General features: G+C 41.0%; 1 protein-coding gene across 2 annotated transcripts in view; it reads right to left on the reverse strand.

The window, feature by feature from the left end:
• The window catches only part of LOC149263425 (protein TIC 22, chloroplastic-like), a 348,042-nt gene extending 330,619 nt beyond the window's left edge, over window positions 1-17,423 (reverse strand). Inside the window, exons 1-2 of one of the 2 annotated variants that reach the window (XM_089387760.1) lie at window positions 16,361-17,423; window positions 16,080-16,142 (exon numbers count right to left, since the gene is read on the reverse strand). In XM_089387760.1, the coding sequence (XP_089243886.1) occupies window positions 16,080-16,142; window positions 16,361-16,972 (675 nt within the window). In that variant the 5' untranslated portion in view covers window positions 16,973-17,423. The remainder of the gene's footprint in view (window positions 1-16,079; window positions 16,143-16,360) is intronic. The other variant, XM_089387756.1, reaches the window with a different exon arrangement.
• Between the last annotated feature and the right edge of the window lie 4,420 nt (window positions 17,424-21,843).

Genomic DNA, 21,843 nt, shown 5'->3' on the forward strand with positions numbered 1-21,843 from the left:
GACAGTGAGGCAAACAGGTGTATTCTCCCTATATGTTAGGCTTGTTGGTGTGCCCTAACCAGTCAAGTATATGCACTGAACCCTAGGCAAAAATCAGCAATAGCATGCAGTAAATTGACGGTTGTTTGTGGACTGATAGTTAGATGCATGGGACAGCAAGGCAACTAGTACAGTAGTGCTAATATATGGGACAGCAAGGTATATAGTGTTGTCAAGATATATGGGACAGCAAGGTACATAGTGTTGTCAAGATATATGGGACAGTAAGGTATATAGTGTTGTCAAAATATATGGGACAGCAAGGTACATAGTGTTGTATAGATACATGGGACAACTGTGACATGGCAGCAAAGGCACATGGACAGCAGTAAGCATTGGGACAGCAGCAAGACATAGTGTTGCAATAGCAATTGGGACAGCAGCAAGACATGGTGCTGCAATAGCAATTGGGACAGTAGTATGGTAAGCAAGGTGCAGCAAGCACATGGTGGCAAAACAAGGTGCAGCAATGGCACATGAGGGTACATGATGCAGTACAGTGATGGGTACTGTCATGATTGATGAAGCATGATAAGATGCAGCATTGTGATGATGGGTACATCATGGTGTAGCACGATGAGGTGCAGCATGATGACGAGATGCAGCACAATGAAAGGTGAAGGAGTCACCTTGGAGAATCAGTTGAAGCAGCATGTCTTCAACTGATCTCATGTATCATCTTCTTAGAGATGATCTATGGTCTTCTCTAGATAAGTCAAAGTGTTGACTTCTGTTGTAATGTACTATCTCTCTCTCTCTGCTGAACTATTGAAGAACATATAAGAAGAATTAATCAAGGGTTTCCCCACATTGGGGTTTGTCCCTTGGTAGCGCCACATCTTGTGTCCTCTTGTCTTGGCTTGTCTTCTGCGATTTATGTTTATGTTCTATCTGCAGTTTATTTTAATGCTGATGTGATTGCTATCTGGAAAAGATCTTGAGCTAACTGTGAAAATTGAAATAATTTGCTCTAGGCATAGAACATACCTAAACTTAACAGTGGTGGATCATAAAAGCACATCTAGGTGTTGCTTCTCTTTGGGGTCTGCTTCAATATCTTAGATGAGAGAAGCAGAAATCGGTTGCTTTAAGCACCACCAAGGCCGAATACATTGCTACGAGTATGTCCTATTGTAAAGTTGTTTGGTTGAGAAAGCTCTTCGGTGAGCTATTTGAGCATGTGTTGGATACCACCGTGATCTTCGGCGACAACCAGAGTCGGATTCACCTTTCAGAGAATCCTGTGTTCCACGACCACTCCAAGCACATTGATATCAAGTACCACTTTATCTGGGATATGGTACAACGGGGAGCAATAAGGCTCCAACACATTAGGACAGATGAGCAAGTCACAGGCTGTTATAGATCTAACCCAAAAATATATGAGAATACAAATAAACCCAATAAATAACAAGATATGAATATAGATAGAAATGATTCACTTTATTGATCAAACCCTTAAGGTAGGGCAACACCATACATTCACTCCTTAAGGAAGGAGAACACTCCAGAAGCCATATGCCTGTTCATACAATAACCTTTGACATCTCTCAATGTGGAGTCTCTAGCCTCTATATAGGCCTCAGACATACAGTACCATGGGTCATTACCATGGTTCCCTCAATACCATCTATCTAATACCATGGGCTTATTACATTATTGCTAACTACTTGTGGTCCCTTACATGATAAGGGTTAACCACCTTATTTATTATTATGGCCCATTCCATTATTACATTATTCCCTTTGTACCCCATATTATCCCCCCTAGGTATACTACATTCCACCCCCCTTAACATGTTTCGTCCCCGAAACATGGGAAGAACAAAAATAATAAGATCTACTCAAAAGAGTAGTCCACTGGTACCATGCACATGCATCTAGCCATCCAAGAGAAAGGTGAACTCTCGATCTCGTTGCTGCCTTGCTCGCTTGAGATGGAAGTTGACCTTGGCAACTCTTCTGTGTTGATGTGTAGTAGGTGGATCTTCACTCCTCTCTATTTGTCATGTGGGGGTTGTTGTCCTTGTGGCTAATTCGTTGTCATCTTGTTGGTTGTTTTCTTGCGGGATGATGTGGGTGATGATATGTTGAAGTTTTAACCCACAGTGCCTTTTTCTTTAATTCACCCCTTACTGGAGCCTAACTGTTATCTGGTGCATGTTGTGGTGCCTGTTACGGTGTCTTATCTTCCAATATTACTTCAACCACTGAGCCCTCATCTGATGTATCAGCACCTGTAACCTTTTCTACTTCAACCTCTGTGTTTGATTGTCGATCATCAAAGGCTCATCATCTGATGTGTAAGTTTCATTAGAGATTTGTGCTACTGCCTCCTTAGTCTCTATATGTGGCTTAATGGAAATATCCTGCAATGTAATTTTCTTCTTTTTATACCAGAGCTTCAGGAATTTCTTCTGCACATTAATATTGATAGTATCCAAGGATATCGGAAAGCGCTGCGCGAGGATGAACGCTAGGGTTCGAGTTACAAGACAAGAGTAACGAGGTCACGGGCTGGCTCAGACTGTCGGCTGAGCTCACAGACCTGCTAAGTCAGGATCTCGCAGGTTGCCGGCACGGGTCGGGTTAGGAAATAGAAAAGTCAGTAAGGAAAAACAGAGAGTTTCCGCCCTGAACGCAATGGGAGAGCCAAGGGGGGGGGGAGAGATCCCCTCCTTCAAAAATGTGGTTATGGGCGAAACCAGTACGGATGGAGAGCACCATACGGAAAGGGTAAACCAAATCCCAGTCATGGGTAATTTATGGCAAAAACGAATGAGAGGAAAATGCCTACCGAGGGCTGAGAAACAGCCTAGGTATGTCGTTCCCCATAACAAGCTGGAAGAATATAATTGCTATATGAAGGACCATGCTTTAATCTGCCGATTTGTTGGATACTGGCCGTCTGAGCGAGAACTCTACAGATGGATCGATCAACGCTGGCGACCTAAGGGGCAGATAGATCTCAAGCTTGGTGCACAAGGGTTCTTCACAGCAATATTTTCGAATTTGGAAGATAAGAACAGAATCTTTGAAGAGGGTCCCTATTTCCTGAATAATGCAGGATTATTCATGAAGTTTTGGGAGGAGAGATATAACCCTGAAAAGGAGAAAATGCTTGATGCACCAGTCTGGGTCAGGTTATTTGGTCTTCCTGATGAGTTCTGGGAGCCGGGGATCTTGGAAGGTATCGGCAACTCGATCGGAAGCTTTGTCAAAACTGCAGAGGCCACGAAAAGAGGTAAGTATAATGCCTATGCGAGAATCTGCGTTTACATAAATTTGGCTAATCCCCTTCCAGAAACTGTTGAGGTGGAATACCATGACGAAGTTTGGAAACAGCCAATTGATTATGAACATATCCCCTTCCGATGCCGAATATGTCACGAGTATGGTCATCTGTATCGGCAATGCCCCCTTAACAGAGAGGCAGAGAGCAAAAAAAGTCAGGCGAACCAACCGAATACCACTGGGAGGACGGAGGATCCAGAAAGAGGGTTTCAACAGGTGGTCAGGAAGCGGAGACCAAATAGAGAAGGACCAAAGACTCAATCCCAAAAGCAAACCAACCAAGCAAGAACCCAGAACAAATATCAAGTACTACAGAGCGAAGGTGAAGAGTATGAAGTAAACTTGGAAGATGATGAGGAAACAAACAATAGCCCAATGGAAGTACAAGGAGAGGAAAAAGGGAAAGGAATATCTGTTAGCAAAGTCAACAAAGGGGAAACAGAGGAAGAGGCAACTGAAACAGATCTAGTGGCTCATATGGAAGTGGAAGACCAGCCCGAAACGGAAGCAGAGGAAGAAATAATCATGCGAAGACTGATCCAGGAATGGAAGAACCTAGACAGTAGATTTATACCTGAAGACCAAAGGCAGCTATACAAGGAGGTATTCCAGAAATACAAAGAGAAAAAAGGAGAACCCCCGGATACATCAGTAATGTTGGAAAAGGGGCAAGGGACGGAAGGCAAAGGAACAGATACCTTGAGTAAAAACAGCAGAAAGAGAGGTCGGAGACCTATGAATGAAACGATCCAGGCGGTGGGAGAGATCTTGATAAACTCAGGTAAGGTAATACCTCTGTCGGAGGTATTCTTCCCCTCCTATAAAAAGTTTTAAATGATAGTGGTCAGCTGGAATATTAGGGGTCTGAATAGTAAAGGCAAACAAAGGTATATGAAGGATAAGCTGCAAAAAGAAAAACCTAGTATTCTGATTTTACAGGAAACAAAGATTTTGATTCACCAACTAGAGGAAATAATACAAAGAAGCAGACTACCCTACCAGGTGATGGGGCAAGATGCAACAGGCTTTGCAGGAGGACTCGCAATCCTATGGAACCCAAATGACATTGTTATAGACAACTGGGTGAGTATGCGTGGAATCCTTTCGGGGCTGGGAAGGGTTGTAGGAACTAATCACCAGGTAGTTATCTCAGGAGTTTATGGCCCCTCGTCTCCTGGACATAAGGATCAGTTTATTAAGGACGTTAAGGCAATCCGCAATCTGTACCCTGAAGCTGCTTGGATTATTGGTGGCGATTTCAATATGATCAGATCCTTAGAAGAGAAAAAAGGAGGGATTAGGAGACAAGACCACCTTATGGACAGATTCAATGAGATGATAGAAGAACTCCGGTTAGTGGATATTCAAACCATTAACGGAGTATATACTTGGAACAACAGACGGGGTGGCAAAAATCAAATTGCCACCAGGCTAGATAGATTCCTAGTGTCCGAAGCCATAATGAATAAAGATGTCTTTGTGGAAGCCAAGATCATTCCAGCTCTGGGATCGGATCACTGGCCGATTCGCTTAGAGATCGACATCAAAAAAATTCAGGGCAAGAGGCCATTTCGATTTGAAGCTTTCTGGCTAAGGGACCCTGAGTTTATCAAGAGAGTGGAGAAATGGTGGACACAAAGTAATATTCAGGGCAGATGCAGAATGCAAACATTTCAGTTAAAACTGAGAGAGCTGAAAGGCAAAATCAAGAAATGGAACAAGGAGGAATTTGGAAACATTCTGGAGGACAAACAAAAACTGGAAGGGGAAATGACTGATCTCCAACAGAAAATAATTTTGGAGGGAAGAACTGAAGAAAGCATCCTCAAAGAAGGGATAATCCTTGGCCAACTGGAGGAGAGGAGGAAGCAAGAGGAGATCCTATGGCGCCAAAAATCTAGGATAAAATGGCTGAGGGAAGGAGAACGCAATACTAAATTCTTTCATCAAGCCATGGTTAAACACAGGCAGGGAAACAGAATACTATCACTCAAGGACAGGAATGGAGACAGAGTAGTTGAACAGAATGAAATTGAACAAGTGTTGATAGCCCATCACAAAGAAATTTTAACTGAATCCCCTGGTGATAGAACGAGGGCCATACAAGAGATATGCTCTGCAATCCCTAGATTGGTCACAGAGGACCAAAATAAAGCTCTTATGAGAGCAGTGACCCTAGAGGAACTGGAAGACGTAGTGAAGGCTATGAAGAAAGGGACAGCCCCTGGACCGGATGGCTTCACGGTGGATTTTTACCAGGCTGGATGGCACTTCCTGGGACAGGAAATTTTGGAGCTTGTTGAAGAATCAAGAATAAATCAAAAGGTATGGCCAGCTCTTAACTCTACCTTTTATGCTCTCATTCCTAAGGGAAACAACCTAGAGGAGGCTAATGGCTTCAGACCAATAGCTTTATGCAATGTCATATACAAAATCATCACGTCTGTGATTGCTAAACGCTTAAAACCCCTCTTAGACAACCTCATTTCGGCCGAACAAACGGGTTTTGTAGAAGGTAGGCAGATCCTTGATGGCCTGGTGGTAACTCAGGAGGTGATTCACTCCTTGAAACTCAAAAAACAAAAAGGTATGATGATAAAACTTGATTTATCCAAAGCTTATGATAAACTAAATTGGAATTACCTAGCTACAGTCCTGGAACGATTTGGTTTTCATCAAAGATGGATTGCATGGATTAATAATCTAATATCCACTCCTCATTTTTCTATCCTGGTAAATGGAAGTCCCTCAAAAACTTTTAATGCTTCTAGAGGGATCCGCCAAGGTGACCCGCTGTCTCCTTTTTTATTTATCCTAGCTGCTGAAGGACTAGGGAGATTCATTAAACAAGAAAGAATAGCAAATAGAATTAAAGGATTGAAAATCTGGGGAAACCATTTGCCTCTGACCCACCAACAATTTGTTGATGACATTATGTTGTTTGGGGAGCCCACGGTAAGAGAAGTCCAAAATTTAAAGAGGATCCTGGATCTGTTTTCAGCTGCCTCGGGTCTAGAAATAAACAGAGATAAATCCTGCATCTTCATTTTCAACACTCTAGAACAAGTCAAAGCTCATCTTATCAGAACTTTGGGATTCAAGAGAGGGGATCTACCCACTAAATATTTGGGTAATATTCTTGATTTCACTTCAAAAAAATTGAAAAACTGGCAAGGATTGCTGGACAAGCTCAATAGAAAGATTGCCAATTGGTCGTTCAGAGTCCTGAATATTGCTGGTAGAATTATCCTGGCTAAGTCGGTACTTCAGGCTATCCCTATCTATCCTTTATCGATTATGGCTGCCCCTGCTGGGGTTTGTGCTAAAATCAGAGAAATCATCCGCAAATTTATATGGAGTGGAACTGATCAAAAGAAAAAATGGGCTTTGGTCTCATGGAATCAACTCACTGAAAGAAAAGAACAAGGAGGGTTGGGATTAAGGGACCCGGAAATCCTGAACAAGGTCCTGGGAGCCAAGCTATGGTGGCGATGGCTTAGTGGAGGAAGTGATCTATGGAAAATTATCTGGAGGATCAAATACAGAATGCCCAACACACAGGTTGACATTCTAAGAACACAAGAAACCCCCCGTGGATCTAACATTTGGGAATTAGCCTCTCAGAACAGAGATTTGATTGCAAAACACACTTTCTGGGAAATCAGAGGAGGAGCAGAGGCAAACTTCTGGGAAGATAGCTGGCAGCAACGAGAAAGACTGAACAGCGTCCAAGCACTTTCCCAAGTCTATGAAAACAATGCTAGGATTAGACGGAAAGTAAAGGATTATTGGAAAGCAAATGACACTCCGGATGGATGGAGGGTATGGGAGGAGCCGATAAAATGGGATCAGAGTCTAAATCCTGATATTCAAGAAGCTTACCGGAAGGAAATGGAATCAAGGAAGCTCAGAGTCCGCGAAGGGCAAGATATCCTTCGATGGGGGAGTTCAATGAAGGGAATCTTTTCTACCAAGGAGGCCTATTTTCTAATGGGGTCTCAAAACGAAGGAGACAGAAATTGGGAATGGAAACTTATATGGGAATCCAACTGGTGGCCTAAGGTGGCTATTTTCATCTGGCTTGCCACAAAGAATAAAATTTTGACTTGGGATCGTATCCAAAAAAAGGGGTTCCAGGGCCCCTCACAATGCTACCTATGCAAAAATGATGAGGAGAAGAGAGACCATCTTCTAATTCGTTGCCCATACACTGAGAGCTTATGGATCTTGGCCAAACAATTGTTCAATAAACCAGGGCTTATCATGAGAGAATTTAAAGATGCTATCTATCAGTGGAATAAGGAAACCTTCAATTGCCGAGTTGTTCAGAGGGCTTGGAATCTGACTTCTTCTTTCATTCTCTGGACGGTCTGGAAAGAACGGAATAGGAGAATATTTCAGAGTCGGGCTAATTCTCCAGAAGCTGTCTGGGCGCAGGTGGTAGACTACACGAGGGAGACCATTCTAGTAGAGAAATGGGACAGTGAGGATTGGAAAACTACTGCGGAAGAACAGGCCATCCTGAATAAACTAAACTTAAAATTGGATATGGTGCATTACAAATGCTCGGCCAACAATGACTTGAGAACTCAGAGTCCAGAGATTTTCTCATACCCTCGGGATCAATTTATCAAGCTTAACTTTGACGGGGCTTCGAAGGGTAATCCGGGAGACGCTGGTTTTGGAGGGATCTTTAGAGACAGCAACAATCAAGTCAGGTGGATCTATGCCGAATGGGGAGGCCAAATGACTAATAATGAGGCTGAATTCTGGGCCCTGCACCAAGGTTTAAGAATTGCTATCAGGAATGGATACACCAACCTAGAAATCACTGGGGATTCGCAACTGGCTGTGGACACGGTGAGGAGACTCAACAATGGGCAAGGTTGGGAGAAAGTAACCAAAAGTTGGCGGACGGCAGGAATCATCCAAGAAATATCCGGCTTGATTAAACGCATCGACTACAGCATCACGAGTCATGTGCGGCGAAAAGGGAATCAGGTGGCAGACTGGTTAGCGAATTGCGGCTGTAAGGGACGTGGCAGTTCCATTGATAGGCAATGGAGAACCATTGAAGGCAACGAGGAGTGGAAGGAGTTGGCAGACCTCATCAAGACGGATCATGCTCAAGCCACGAAGGATAAGGTGCGATCCAGCAGAGAGGATTAATAGGGAAGCGTGGAGAGGCAGATGGAAGATCAGGATGGAATCGGGTCTTAATAAAATCATCATGCCTGTCAGTAGGACGAAGGATGGCGATTGGGGGGATGGTACTACGGTGGCTGGAGAAATAGTGGGGAAGGAATTCATCCATCGCGAGATTATAATTACCCGAACTATGACGGGAGATGGAGGCGGTTCATCAGGTCTCACAACAGATGGCGTGAATTATGACAAGATGGCAGGCAGTAGTGGGTCACCGGCGAGGGACGGGCGGAACTCGGTTTCCGGGATCTCCTGCACCCCCGCGGCCTTCAATACCCCCTATAAGAGCAGCAGGAGGACGGTACAGGACTTACGCGAGATTGCTAGTTGGGTAGAAGGGGAGGAATTAATTGAGAAGAATAGAACAGTAGCGCACGGGCCTAGAAACCAGGGCTTGAAGAGGAGAGATTCCCTGGATTTTATGGAGACCAGACAGAAACAAAGAATGATGAAGGAGCATCAGACTGCAGGGAAGGATACCGGCGATGGAAAGGGCAAGAACCGCATTCAGGAGGAGCCTTCCTTCTCGGTATGGGAGATTCAGGAGGATTCTGAGGAAACCCTCATCCCGGTTGGGACGAAGGAAAGCGGATGCCAACCAGAACACCTGTTCGTAGACAGAACCGAGCAGAAGATAAGGAAATCGGCGGACACAGAGGATATGAGGCTGCAGCGTTACGGGTTAAGGAAACGTGCCACGGCTGAAGGCAAAGATAATGACAGAGCCAGCAAGAGAGCCTGGGGGCGTGCGAAACATGGAGAGGAGGCAGGGGAAACGTCCAGGAAGGGTCCGGGTAGGAGCAGGAAGATGAAAGAGACTGTTACGGATAGGGTGCGCAAAGCTGAACAGGCCTTTCTGCGCTTCTCCAACCAGGCGGTCCGTAGGGTAATGCAAAAGCTCGAAGAAGAAGCCACACAAGACCAGTCTGATGAGGAAGTTGAGGACTGGACCTTTTTGCTTCACGACCCAGGCCAAACCAGAGGGCGCATGTCCCTTTACAATCAGTCCCTCCACCTCTACTGGGTGATGAAGGGAATTTTGGCCAAGGCGCTGCTACAAGTTTCGAAGGAAATGGTGAACCTGGCAAAAGGAGGCCCGGACATCCGCCTGGAACTGAGTTTCCTGAGAGTTGCGATGCTGAAACAAGAGGAAGCTATGATGAGGATGGAGGAGCAGTTGACCACCATCCAGCACATTCTAACACCGGAGCAGCAGGAGCAAGTGACAGAGGCGATGCAACAACCTGCGAGGGGCAACGATTAACTTAAGATATGTTTAGAACTAGTAATAAATTTTGTAGCTATAGTTTTGTTCACGTCAAAGATAGGAGAATGCAGAACAGTCAAAGCAGTGGTTTTTGGAATAGTTTTAGAAAGCTTCAGGATTGTACAGTTTATTTAGCAAACTCCATTAGACTTTGGACATACTTTTTTTGGGCCGCTATCAAGAATTATAGATGGCATTTAGACCCGGTTTCCCGTATAGGGTGGGCGTATACTGTTTCATGAACTGATGTATTGTTCTTTTTGATCGAAGTAATAGAATGAGAACCACCTTAGCCTACAAAAAAAAAAGATAGTATCCAAGGATATCCCAAAACAACATCCATGTTATCCATATCTAAAGTATAAAAATCACCATGCAACACATACTTATCCATAGACAGCTTCAAATCCTTATAAACTTGAACATCCTCATCATCAACCTGTGTGTTTTCAATGTGTTTGGCTGGAACTTGCAATTTTTTTGCCAAATTAACATTGATAAAATTATGCTTGCAGCTAGGATTTATAGACACAATCATCTTCTCCTTCTGAATCAATCCATGAACCTGCAATAAGGAGATACCAGCAGAAAATAACCCTTTAGGTTTCTTGGTTTCCTTCTTTCCTGCAAAAATAAAATCTTTGCTAGGTTTTTTGGTTTCCTCCTTTCTAGTATGAGACCATTTGTCCAAAAGTAGTTCTTCAATTTCGTCAGCACGACATAACTTCAGAATCTCACTGTCAAGTGATTTCCACCATATAGCAGCCTCATCTTTCAAATAATACCCTGTTTTGTCCTTCCAACACCCTGGGAAGTCAAACTTAAGATGTGCTATAAAATTTTCAATAGAAGACCCATTATTTTTTCCTGTAAAAAACTTATTGTTATAAGCCATGAAGAGGGTTTTTGAAAACAAATCGCTTACTTGGCGAAAATTTGAAATGGCCACAATTCAGTCAATATTACTCAGAATCTCTCTTATGAGTTGTTTTCGGAAATGGAACAACCATTCTGCATCTTCCCATGTGATATAAATTCCGATCTAGGCACTGGAATTTCCGATTCGCACTGCAACTGTCCCGCCGTCACAAAAAATTGCTGAAAAAAATTGCTAATTTTAAATCAGCAATATCTCCCTCATCCAGACTCCGATTCGACTAATTTTTTTTTGAAATTGGGTATTTTTTCACAAATAATCCAGATTTGCAATTAGATTCTGCAGATTTTGCACTAGAACATACAGATCTGCGCCGCAAACTCGCTGCCCCAAAAAATGTCTGCAACAACACTGATTTTTAAATCAGCGAGATCTCCTTCATCCGGACTCCGATTCGACTGATTTTTTTTTCAAATGGAGTATTTTTTCATCAACAACCTAGATCTGCAATTAGATTTTGCAGATTTTGCCCCAAATCATACAGATCTGATCTGCAAATTCGTTGCCCCGAAAAATGTCTGCAACACCACTAATTTTTAGATCAGCGATATCTCCTTCATCCGGACTCCGATTTGGCCGATTTTTTTTTGAACTTGGGTATTTTTCACAAAGAATCCAACCGCCAAAACGTACAGATCTAATCTGCAAACTCGCCTCCCCACAAAGTTCCTGCAAGAAAAAATAAATAAATAAATAAAATAAAAAATAAAAATAAAAATAAAAAAAAATCTCCACTTTTGCCCAAGAAAGTGCTTCGATACCACTTGTTATAGATCTGACCTGCAAATATATGAAATGATATCAATATACCCAATAACTGTAGATAACACCAGAAATAACAAGATTTGCATATAGATAGAATTGCTTCTTTATTGATCAAACCTTTAAGGTAGGGCAACACCATACATTCACTCCTTAAGGAAGGAGAACACTCCTCAAGCCATATGCCTGTTCATACAATATTCCTTGACATCTTTCAATGTGGAGTCTCTAGGCTCTATATAGGCCTCATACATACAATACCATGGGTCATTACCATGGTTCCCTCAATACCATCTATCTAATACCATGGGCTTATCACATTATTGCTAACTACTTGTGGTCCCTTACATGATACGGGTAACCACCTTATTTATTACTATGGCCCATTCCATTATTACATTATTCCCTTGGGTACCTCCCTTTGTACCCCATATTATCCCCCCTAAGTATACTACACAGGCATTCTCACAAAGCCCTTAGGAAAGGTCAAATTCTTAACCTTCCTAGAGAGACTTGGAGTTGTGGAAAGACCCTCCTATGAGGATCCTGCATGAGTTGGACATTGAGCTCTAAGAGCTCCTAGGGGGCTTGGGGTACTTCTTGGAGCTATGAGTGACCATAGGGTGAGTGGTTCACCTTCCCCTAGGGGTGCACTATGTACAGAGTGAGTGATTCACCTATCCCTATGATAGCCCATGATGATTGACATGTTTGTAGGGTGAGTGGTTCACCTTCCCCTACGATTGATATATGCATAGGATGAGTGGTTCACCTTCTCCTGTCAATACCCCAGCATACATCCTACCCATGGAAAGTACCTCTCATCTGGCCAATGAGTTGAGAAAAGTAGTTAAGGACCATAGCACTACCGATGGACGCATCGTGTAGTGTCGTACTCCCTATGACTAGGATGCATGGTGTTCAACAACTTGATCTAGGATCAAGGACTGACTTTTGTCAGTAGAGAGTGGTAAGGTCTTGTGACTCACTCTCGATCACTTCTTCTTCATTATTACTTCATGGTTCAACAGAGCAAAGCAGTGATGACAGAGATGGTACATGATAACATGATGGCATGATGATGACAGATGGATTGGCAGGTGGAATTCTCCCTAGTTGAGAGGGAGTGTTAAAATTGGCAACTAGGGCCAAATTCCACCTTGGGACAGCTCATATGATGGAGATGATTATTGCATTGGATTCCTCTTTTCGAGAGGTCCAAGTTTGATATAAATATCATCTCATTCGGACAAGCAGAAGTGTGAATTTGAATTTATTCTCTCTCATGTACAAATTGTTAAGGTCGGCCTCAACTTAATGTAGGCTCAAGAAGCCCAATAGATGTGTCTCTTCACCCACATCAAAGTGTATAAATAGAAGAGACCTCTCTCCTCATTTGGACACCATTCACTCAACAATTCTTCTCTCTCTTCAACAGATTGGTTCGTACAGCTAGGGGATCTTCTCTTTCTCTCTCTCACGTGTGGCTAGGACTGTTTTTATGGGCTGAAACAGGACCAAAAATTTCAGGTTGTTGACCAGCATTGACCCTTGTTGATTTGATCGAATTTTTACTATGTTTTGGAGGCAGAATTTCGCTCTCTTGAGGCCGCATTAATTGGCACAGAAATCGAGGTGTTTGGGACTGTTTGACCAGCATTGACCGCAGGGCTGACTGCTGTTTGACCGAGTTTGACCAGCATTTGTGGGACTGTTTTGGGTTGACTTTGACCCTGGATGGAAGCTGAATTAATCTGCCTTTAACCGAGCTTCAAAGGAGGTGATTTGCCGGTGATTTTCTGCTGATTTGACCAGCGTTGACTTTACGGTTAGGGCTGAAGTTTGACTGCAGTTGACTGCAGAATTTGACAGGGCTGATTTGACTTTGTATTGGGGTAGTCTATTTGACTTTTGTACTCTCTTTCTCTCTGCTGAACTATTGAAGAATAATAAGATTTGATCAAATGGTTTTCCCCACATTGGGATTTTCCCTGGCATCCGCCAAGTCTGGTGTCCTCTTGTCTTGGCTTGTCTTTTGCATATGTTTTTATGTTCTATCTACATTTACTGTCAATATGATTAATGGTTAATGTGATTGCTACTGGAAATTATTGGAAATTGTCATTGGGCTACTAAAGGAACATTGAAGTAAATTGTACTACGCATAGAACATACCATTGTTATCTAAAATTAACAGAAGGAGTCTTCATAAATGAATATGTTTGCAGGTCTACTCTTCCTACATCACGAGATGATTTATGAAGTATAAACAGAGCTCGAGTTTCCCTGTCATTCCTGGGCAAGTTACCACAATCGTGGGTGTGATTTCCTGAGAAGGGTTCAAATCTCCCTACTATTGTTGTTGGTCGTGACACTTCATTTCTGGGATGAATCTCTGCCATCATGAGACAAGTTTCACTGTTATTTAAGGAGCAATAACACACAAGTGTGTGGGGCTGTGTATTCACCTTAAGGAGCACGAGTTAGGGTTACCTGTTGCTTTTGTGGGACGTGATTCATTGTTGTTGTTCAGGGGACCAAAACTCAAGCCATAGGGTCATCCTGGACTGAGTTTATATCTACAAGGAGACATTTCCTGAAGAACGAATCTACTAAATCTGAACGTAGTCCTGGGCTTAGAACGAATTCTGGGCATGTTATTGTTCGTGGAAAGACTGCCATGCACCAGCTGAATCTATGCATACGTTCAGGTTCCTTTTTGCAATGTTATCTTTCCATGTATCTATGAACAACATTACTATTTAATATTTGTCTTGCTGATATCTACTTGCATTCTGGAAACAAAATAAAGTACTGGTTATTATTGTCCCTGTGATGATGATTAGTAAGGAAGAAATGCAATTATATTTCAGTGATATCATTGTCTTGTACCAACAATTAAGCATTCTTGTATGTGCATTCCAGAGTATATTACAAGACTGATGAATGGAGGAGAAATGTTTCTAAAGCCTGACACAAATACCATTGAGTAAAACAATCCTTATTTACACCCACAGCAATAATGAGACAAACTGTTTGAGATAAGACATCAGTGAGAGCTTTAGCATAAACTTAAAAATTTGTTGAGAAAATTAAGAGTTTTTTGGAAGGGAATATCACAGCAGTGTGCATACCATGTGTTTGACAAATGTCCTCAATGAACAAACTTGTTAAAAATAAAGAAATTCAGAGGTGACTCCAGGAAATTTCCATTGGGAACATTACAGCTTTCAATCTCCCAAGCTCTCACAAATGGCAGCCTTCAATCTCCCTTGCAAGCTCCTACAATTTTATCTTCTCAATCCTCTCAAATCTTCTCCTCAAGGCTCAAACTCTCTCAATCTCTCTCACAAACTTATAACATGATGTTAAGTGGGAGGGGAGGAGGCCTTTTATTCCCCTTGGCCCTCACATTTCCCTCCAAAAACCAAAAAAGCCCAATTTGGGCCACATGCAGGCTAAAGGGCCAGGAGCATTTTTTAATTGTTGGGGAGCGCCGGGGAATACACTCCCGGGAGCATTTTGGACACTCCGGGAGCGACGCTCCCTGAGCACTCCCGGAACCTCCAGGGAGCATTTTTCGGGCTACGAGAGTGCGCTCCCAAAAAACACTCCCGAATGGGAGTGTTCAGGGAGCGCGCTCCGGGAGCTGGTGCAGGAGGGGTGCTGCCCTGCAGCCCTGCGTTAAACTACCACTAGGAAAAGAATTCGGTTCCTGCTATCATCATCAAGGAGCACTTCCATTTCACAAAAGATTTTCAGCGTCTAGCTAGATTCAGAATTGTGTTAGGAACTGCTTCAAGCCAAGTTCCAGAGTTGGAGGGCAGACTTCGGCTTTTGCTACCTTTTTTGGTTTGTAATCTTCCTTAACCCACCAGATTCAGAAAGCACATCCAGCCACTGGCTGCTATACACCTATGTATTTCAGCTGTCTTCTTGGACTCAGATACACCCCTTCATTTTAAGAGGGGAATGTTGGAAACATAATCCTCTAGGTTATGTAAATTTGGCTGATTCACTTGAAAGGAAGGGAAATGCCTCAAGTGAATGCCAACAGTCATAAGAAGTCCAAGAGACCTCTTGAAATGTGAAACCGAGGATCGAGAAAATGTGTATTTATATGTATATCTTATTAATAATATGTATCACACAATTATCTATTTCTCTTTGCATTTTCATGTGTGTTCTAGAATTTTTGACTCACAAAGTTTGTTGAAATTTCATTGTCCTCAAATTCAAACACGAACACAAACAAAGTCACCTAGATTCAATCTATGACTCCCTTCATAATCATCATTGGGCTTTGTTTTAGTTTTCAAAGTAAAATCATAATCATCATCGGGCTTTGTTTTAGTTTTCAAAGTAAACTTATAATAATAGCCTTAGCGACCATTTTGTATGATTCAGCATTCAATGAAATCTAAACCGGAAGGATATATATATATATCCTCCATCTGCTGTCCTTACTTTTTGTTACATGCTTTCTTCAGGTAATTGCAATTACATAAAAGAATCTTCATCACAGACAGACAAGGAACGCATGGCCTGCCTGCTACTTGGTTGAATGTGTCCTTACCTTGTTAAGTGATACTGCAATTACTTTTGCTCGGCCCCCCATTTTTGGCTCTGTACCTATAACCTGCAGCACTACAGGCAATTATATTCAAACCATTTACACAACCAACGATTAAATACCCAAGAAGAAGAGATGGGTCTGGTCTAAAAGCAAAGGGGTGCTAACGGCTCACATGAGGTTGAGAACTAAATTAAAGTAGAGTCCTTTAGCCTGTATCACATGGGACAGCTTGAGAATTTTTTCAGTCGAAACAAAGAGAAGCAAACTAACAATATAATCACCTGGGAAAGAAGAGCCTCCGCATCCTGCTGTCTAAAGCAAAACAGCCCAAGGGACTTCTGATTATGCATGTCTGAAACCAAAACAAATTCTTTGGCCGAATTGCTAACCGTGTAGACTGGAATCCCGTCCAACCGTTTGGAGATCTCTTTACTACTCATAGCCAAATCAAATAGGTGCTGGGCTTCAAAATTGCTCTTTGAAAGATTCTGAGACACAGAAGAACAAGCCCACATCGTCTTTCTTTGAGACTTCCATCCGAAAACCTCTGCAAGCTTATCCGTTCCTACTTGTAGTGTGCGCCCGACATGCATTTCCATTGTTTCCCTTGTTTTCTTCAATTGAGTGTGCCAGTCTCCACCTCTTTTTGAATGCTCGCACTTGGATTCGAAACCCAAATTGGTGAATGGTAGTTTAAGACCCGTCAAGTTATTGGGTATCTGAAATTTTTGCTGCATTCGATTGATGCAGTGATTAAGGCCACTGTTAAGAGTGTCGTGCGTTAGCTTCCATTGTTGTTGGAAACCCAGACATATGGTAGAGATGGGTTGTTTAATGTCAGTATGAAAGAGTAATTTTTCTTGATGGTCTGGGTTTTTCAGGTGCGACTGCATTTCTTTCTGCTTCAATTTCTTCTTCCCGTCAAAGAGGAGCGGGCAGTTTTGCTAATTGAATTAATGTTCAAAATGTGAACAAGAATAGTCGGCCAGTGGCTTTAGAACTCGAATAGCCTGATATATCGTTTGCAAAATCGCCAACGTTTGTCCTTAATCGGCCAGTGGCTTTAAAACTTGAATAGCCTGATGTATCGTTTGCAAATTCGCCAACGTTTTTCCTTAATCGAGTCTCAGATTCTTCGCATGACACTTGGATTCATATCCCGCTGATTAAGGGTAGTTTAAGGCTCGTAGTATAGGACGCCTTCCGTTGCATTTGATTGACGCGGTGAGAAAAGCATTGCGCAATCGTCGGATTTGCAGTGTGGCTTAACATTTTACATATGGGTTTATTCGTTAAGTTGAAGAAAAGATAGAAAACACCACCCAAATGAAAACACTTCAATAATCTTGGATTCGTGTACGAACAAAAGTAAGTGGAAGCTACTTTATCAATTCTTCAAGGATGGTCATGATTGTTTATTCTGCGAGGTGACAAATATTATAAATACCTCGTATAGATGTATTTACACCATGATAATTGCAGCAATCTTCATGATGATCATGATTTGAGTGACTATAATATTAATTTTTTTAATGAAAATAAATTATAATTATTTTTTAATGAAAATAAATTATAATTATTTTTTAATGAAAATAAATTATAATTTGGAATGATTTAGAAAAAAAATTATGAGAGATAATTTTACAAAATGATATATTATTATAAGTGATTGGAGATTTTTATAGTAATTTATATTGTTGTTGGAGATTTTCGGAATAGAATTGTCTTAACATTTCCGATAGTTACTTCATCTATCATCTTGGACAATCTGAAATGTTAGATGGATCAGATAATCAGAAATGTTAGATGGATCAAAAATATTACACAGATCTATTATAGGAATCTCCAATAATTATATATTATCATATTAAATTTTATGGAAATGGATTTTAAGATTTATGGGAATTCTTCCTTATCAAATTAGCAATGTCCGGAGACCTTTTAATGGTCATTTTTTTTGTTGGATTATTTTCTCTATTTTATTTGTGAGTGTAAATTGAGAGAAATAATTTTTATTTTATTTGGTTTTTTAATTGTTTTCAAAGATGGAGGTTTATCACTACAAGTTTTGACACAATGGTATATGAAGAATTATCTGGATTATCTTTTTAAACTAAGGATCGAGTAAATATTATCTCCTTCTTGATGTTTTATTACATGAAGCCCATTTTAAGCTATAATTATTGAACTAGATTTTAAGCTATAACTAGATTGAAAAACATTAATATTCTCACTAAATTATTCTCTCGTCCAAATTGATTTGTACATAAAGTGACATAACGAGGAAGGGTAGTGGACCCTAAACATTCTTTGTGTGACTAATTTGTAGTCTTACCTGCTAGTGTAGCAAAAAATGAAGAACAAAATTCAATCTCACGCAAGAGAATAAGATATATAACCAAATGCTCAAAAAGGTCTACTTCTTCTTGTTAAGGATTATCATATTACAATATACATGCAATGGGAGTGTTTTAAATTTATAAGTGCTTCAACCTCCTACCTATATCCTCACTTGATTTTATAAATTTTGCACCCTATGTGCACCTCGTCTCCAACACATTTTGCAACCTTGGACCTCTTCTTTCACCTCTCTATCTCACGTATTCTATATAAACTACCACCCCTTTGTATTCTTCATCTTCCAACATCCAATTACTCAAGTTCTAATCTTATTCTTTCAATAAAAATCTACTTTGTCCTCTTTATAGCCTCTTTGCACCTTCTTTCCTTTAGCAACGTTGTTTGTGTTGAAGAAGCTAGGGCAATCAGATATGGTAGGATTCTTCTATACTTGATAACAATTTGTGAAACACTTTTTCAATTTAACTTGTTAGCTTGATCTTCTTCTCTTATTATTATCGTATGTGTGTTTATTTCATCAAACTGCTACCAAAAACGCAAGAACACAAGATATTGGCTCTATGTCAAGGCAAAACCTCTCTCTCTTAGAGAGGAAAACCCTTTCATAAATTTCTCTTATTGAAGCTTCTTATTGATCAATGCCAAACCCTAGACCCTTAACAAGAATATCCTTCAAGCACAAGTCAAGTCCTTCCTTCTTCCGACACTTTGTTTCCCCGTACTTCGTGCTCCTTCTTCTGGCACTTCATCCTCCTTCCTTTGGCAACTGGTGATAGACCTTGTTTATGTGTCCTCTAGAAGAGATACTTATCTTTGATACTTAGTGAGTTCCTTCACATATGAAGATACCTTCCTTCTGTTGTCCAACCAAGATTCTTCTTGATGTGCAGTTGCAGACTTGATATGACAGCACTGCATCCCTAGTTTCTCACACGTGTGCAAGGTTTCCTTATATATTTGACACATTTTTCCTTCACTTGGGAGAGCCTCTTCTTCGCTCTAGTGGGAGGCCTTATAGGCATAAGTTTCTAGCCCAGACAAAGATAAATATGCAATTGTGATATTGTTGTTGTAGTGACCGTAGACAACCCTCCTCTCCTCGCACATGTGACTATAATCTACCCTTAGAACAACCCTTTACACTTCAGTTTTGTCTCCTCCTTCTTCACTGCACTAGAGGATCCTTATGCTCATCTTTCTTCACCCTTTTCTCGGCTTCTTATCTCGTTGATTTCAGAGGCTTGATTGCTTATCATTAGAGGAGTGGAAAACCTCTATATATAGAGGTTTGTCCCTTCTTTAGGCCGACTTGACTTTTCCACTTCGTTTTTGCTTCTTTCGGTGGTGTCTTTGCATGGAAGGACTTGTGACTTTGCTTGGAGGGATATCTTTGACTCTTATATAAATATATACATGGTGTAACATGCCCTTAAGGGTCTTCAACATTTTCTTTTGACTCTTTGACTTACCTATAGCACTTTGACATGTGCTAGACCTATTTCAATGAGCAAGAAACTCATTGATAAATATAACAAAAATAATATCTCTTTTCTTTTATAAAATACAAAGATCAAAATTACATTTATGAAGACCGAACCTAGTTACACTTTCTTCAACACTCCCTCTTAACTAGAGAGGTGTTCATAAATCATTACAAGGTGTTTGGCTATTTTTCAATCTTGAAGGATTCACATAAGAGAAACCGGATTGGCAATCCATTTATTATAGCATCATAGTAGCCAACATTGTTTATAGCAAGGCCTTGACTAACATCTCGTTCTATCATAAGATCATAGCACAATGTTGGTGAGACCAATGACTTGTAGACACCTTTATCATTTTCTCTCAAGGTACATACCCACTCGAGTGTTCACTGAGTATGACCTTCTAGGACTATTCTTGTCTTGGGTTCCCACCCCTCAAAGAATATTGGTCCTCTTGCCTACACTTGTCTTGGATTCCCTACACATCCTCAAAGAGTATCGTATGCCAGATGATTACCCAATCCTTCCATTCTTTCTTCCCAAGTGAAGACAAGAATGTTGTGTATATCTCTTCCTCTTAATTGGGGAAGATATGCCCAAGTTTCCTCTGACCGGAAACTTGACCAAGCTCCTTTGTAATTAGGAACTTGTTAGAAACCCCCTCTTATCTAGGGACTTGTCCATACATCAACAACTTCTTCTTTGTCGGTTCTTCACCTACTGGATCTCCTTCTTTCTTTTGATGTCATGAGCCTTTGTTTGAACTTCTTCTTGGTAGGGCATCGGCCATCGAGCACTTTCCTTCCTAGCTTGTCATGTCATTGCCTCCTTCGTGGAAAGTGGCCTTCTTGATATATGTCAGGTTCTTTCGTTATCTAGCTACTCCTTTGTCATCTTGACTATGGTTCGGAATATTTATCACATAGATGCTTAGTTGTACTTATTACCATACCTCAATTTAGTATCCCTTCATGACTTCATCCTGATATTGCTTCAAAATCAAATAGTGCTTGGATGGCTTCTCATCATGACATCTGTGTAGAGTTGAATCAATTATCTACACCTTAATATCGCCAAGGCCTTCATAGGTGTCAAGGGCACTTTGATCGTTTTCTTCCTTTATCAAAGTTGTCATGCCTTCTTTAGGGAGATGTATTTAATGGATCTTGTCAGATAGTGATTCTTTGTGACCATGGTGTTCTTCACATGCTTGATCTCTTTCTTCATTTGCTTCTTCTTGGATTGATTAGTCAACCACCTTATACTCCTTATGGGAGCACTTCTTCATGTTGACCTTCTTTGTATTGTAGTACATGCTTTCGAGCATGTCATTGGTGAAAGAGATCCTTTTATGCTTGATCATGTTTTAGAACTATTCCCATGACTCAATAATATATATGATGACATGACTTAAACTTTGATGTATACATACCTCATCTTGATTCTGCTTTGATCATCTTGGCTTCATTTGATGGTTCTTCTTGATTGGTGTAGCCTTTCTTGCTTCATCTTTTCTTGCCTGCATATCATCCTTTCTTGAATCCCATGAATGGGACTCCCAATGAGACATATGCTCTTATTTATGAACCTTCGTTTGAAGATTTTATCAGAGGATATTGAAGACCCTTATCCTGCAAATGTTTCTTCCTTTTGATGATATAGGCCTTCTAAGATTATTAATCATGATCAATTATTCTTTCATTGTGGATGAGGTCCTATAATATGTATGCTCCTTCTATATGAATATCTTGATCTATATATACACCATGCTCCTATATTCTAGAAGATGCTACTTAACCATGCATTCTATCCTATCTTTATATGATCCTATGCTACTCAAAACTTTGAAAGAAGACTTAAGTAAAGAGGTTGACTTAGTCATAGTAGAGATTTGGAGGATCTTCCTTCTTCTACTTCTT

This window comes from Pinus tabuliformis, chromosome 6 (assembly GCF_031772625.1).
Source record: "Pinus tabuliformis cultivar Carrire ecotype Pingquan chromosome 6, CPIR1, whole genome shotgun sequence".
Taxonomy (NCBI): domain Eukaryota; kingdom Viridiplantae; phylum Streptophyta; class Pinopsida; order Pinales; family Pinaceae; genus Pinus; species Pinus tabuliformis.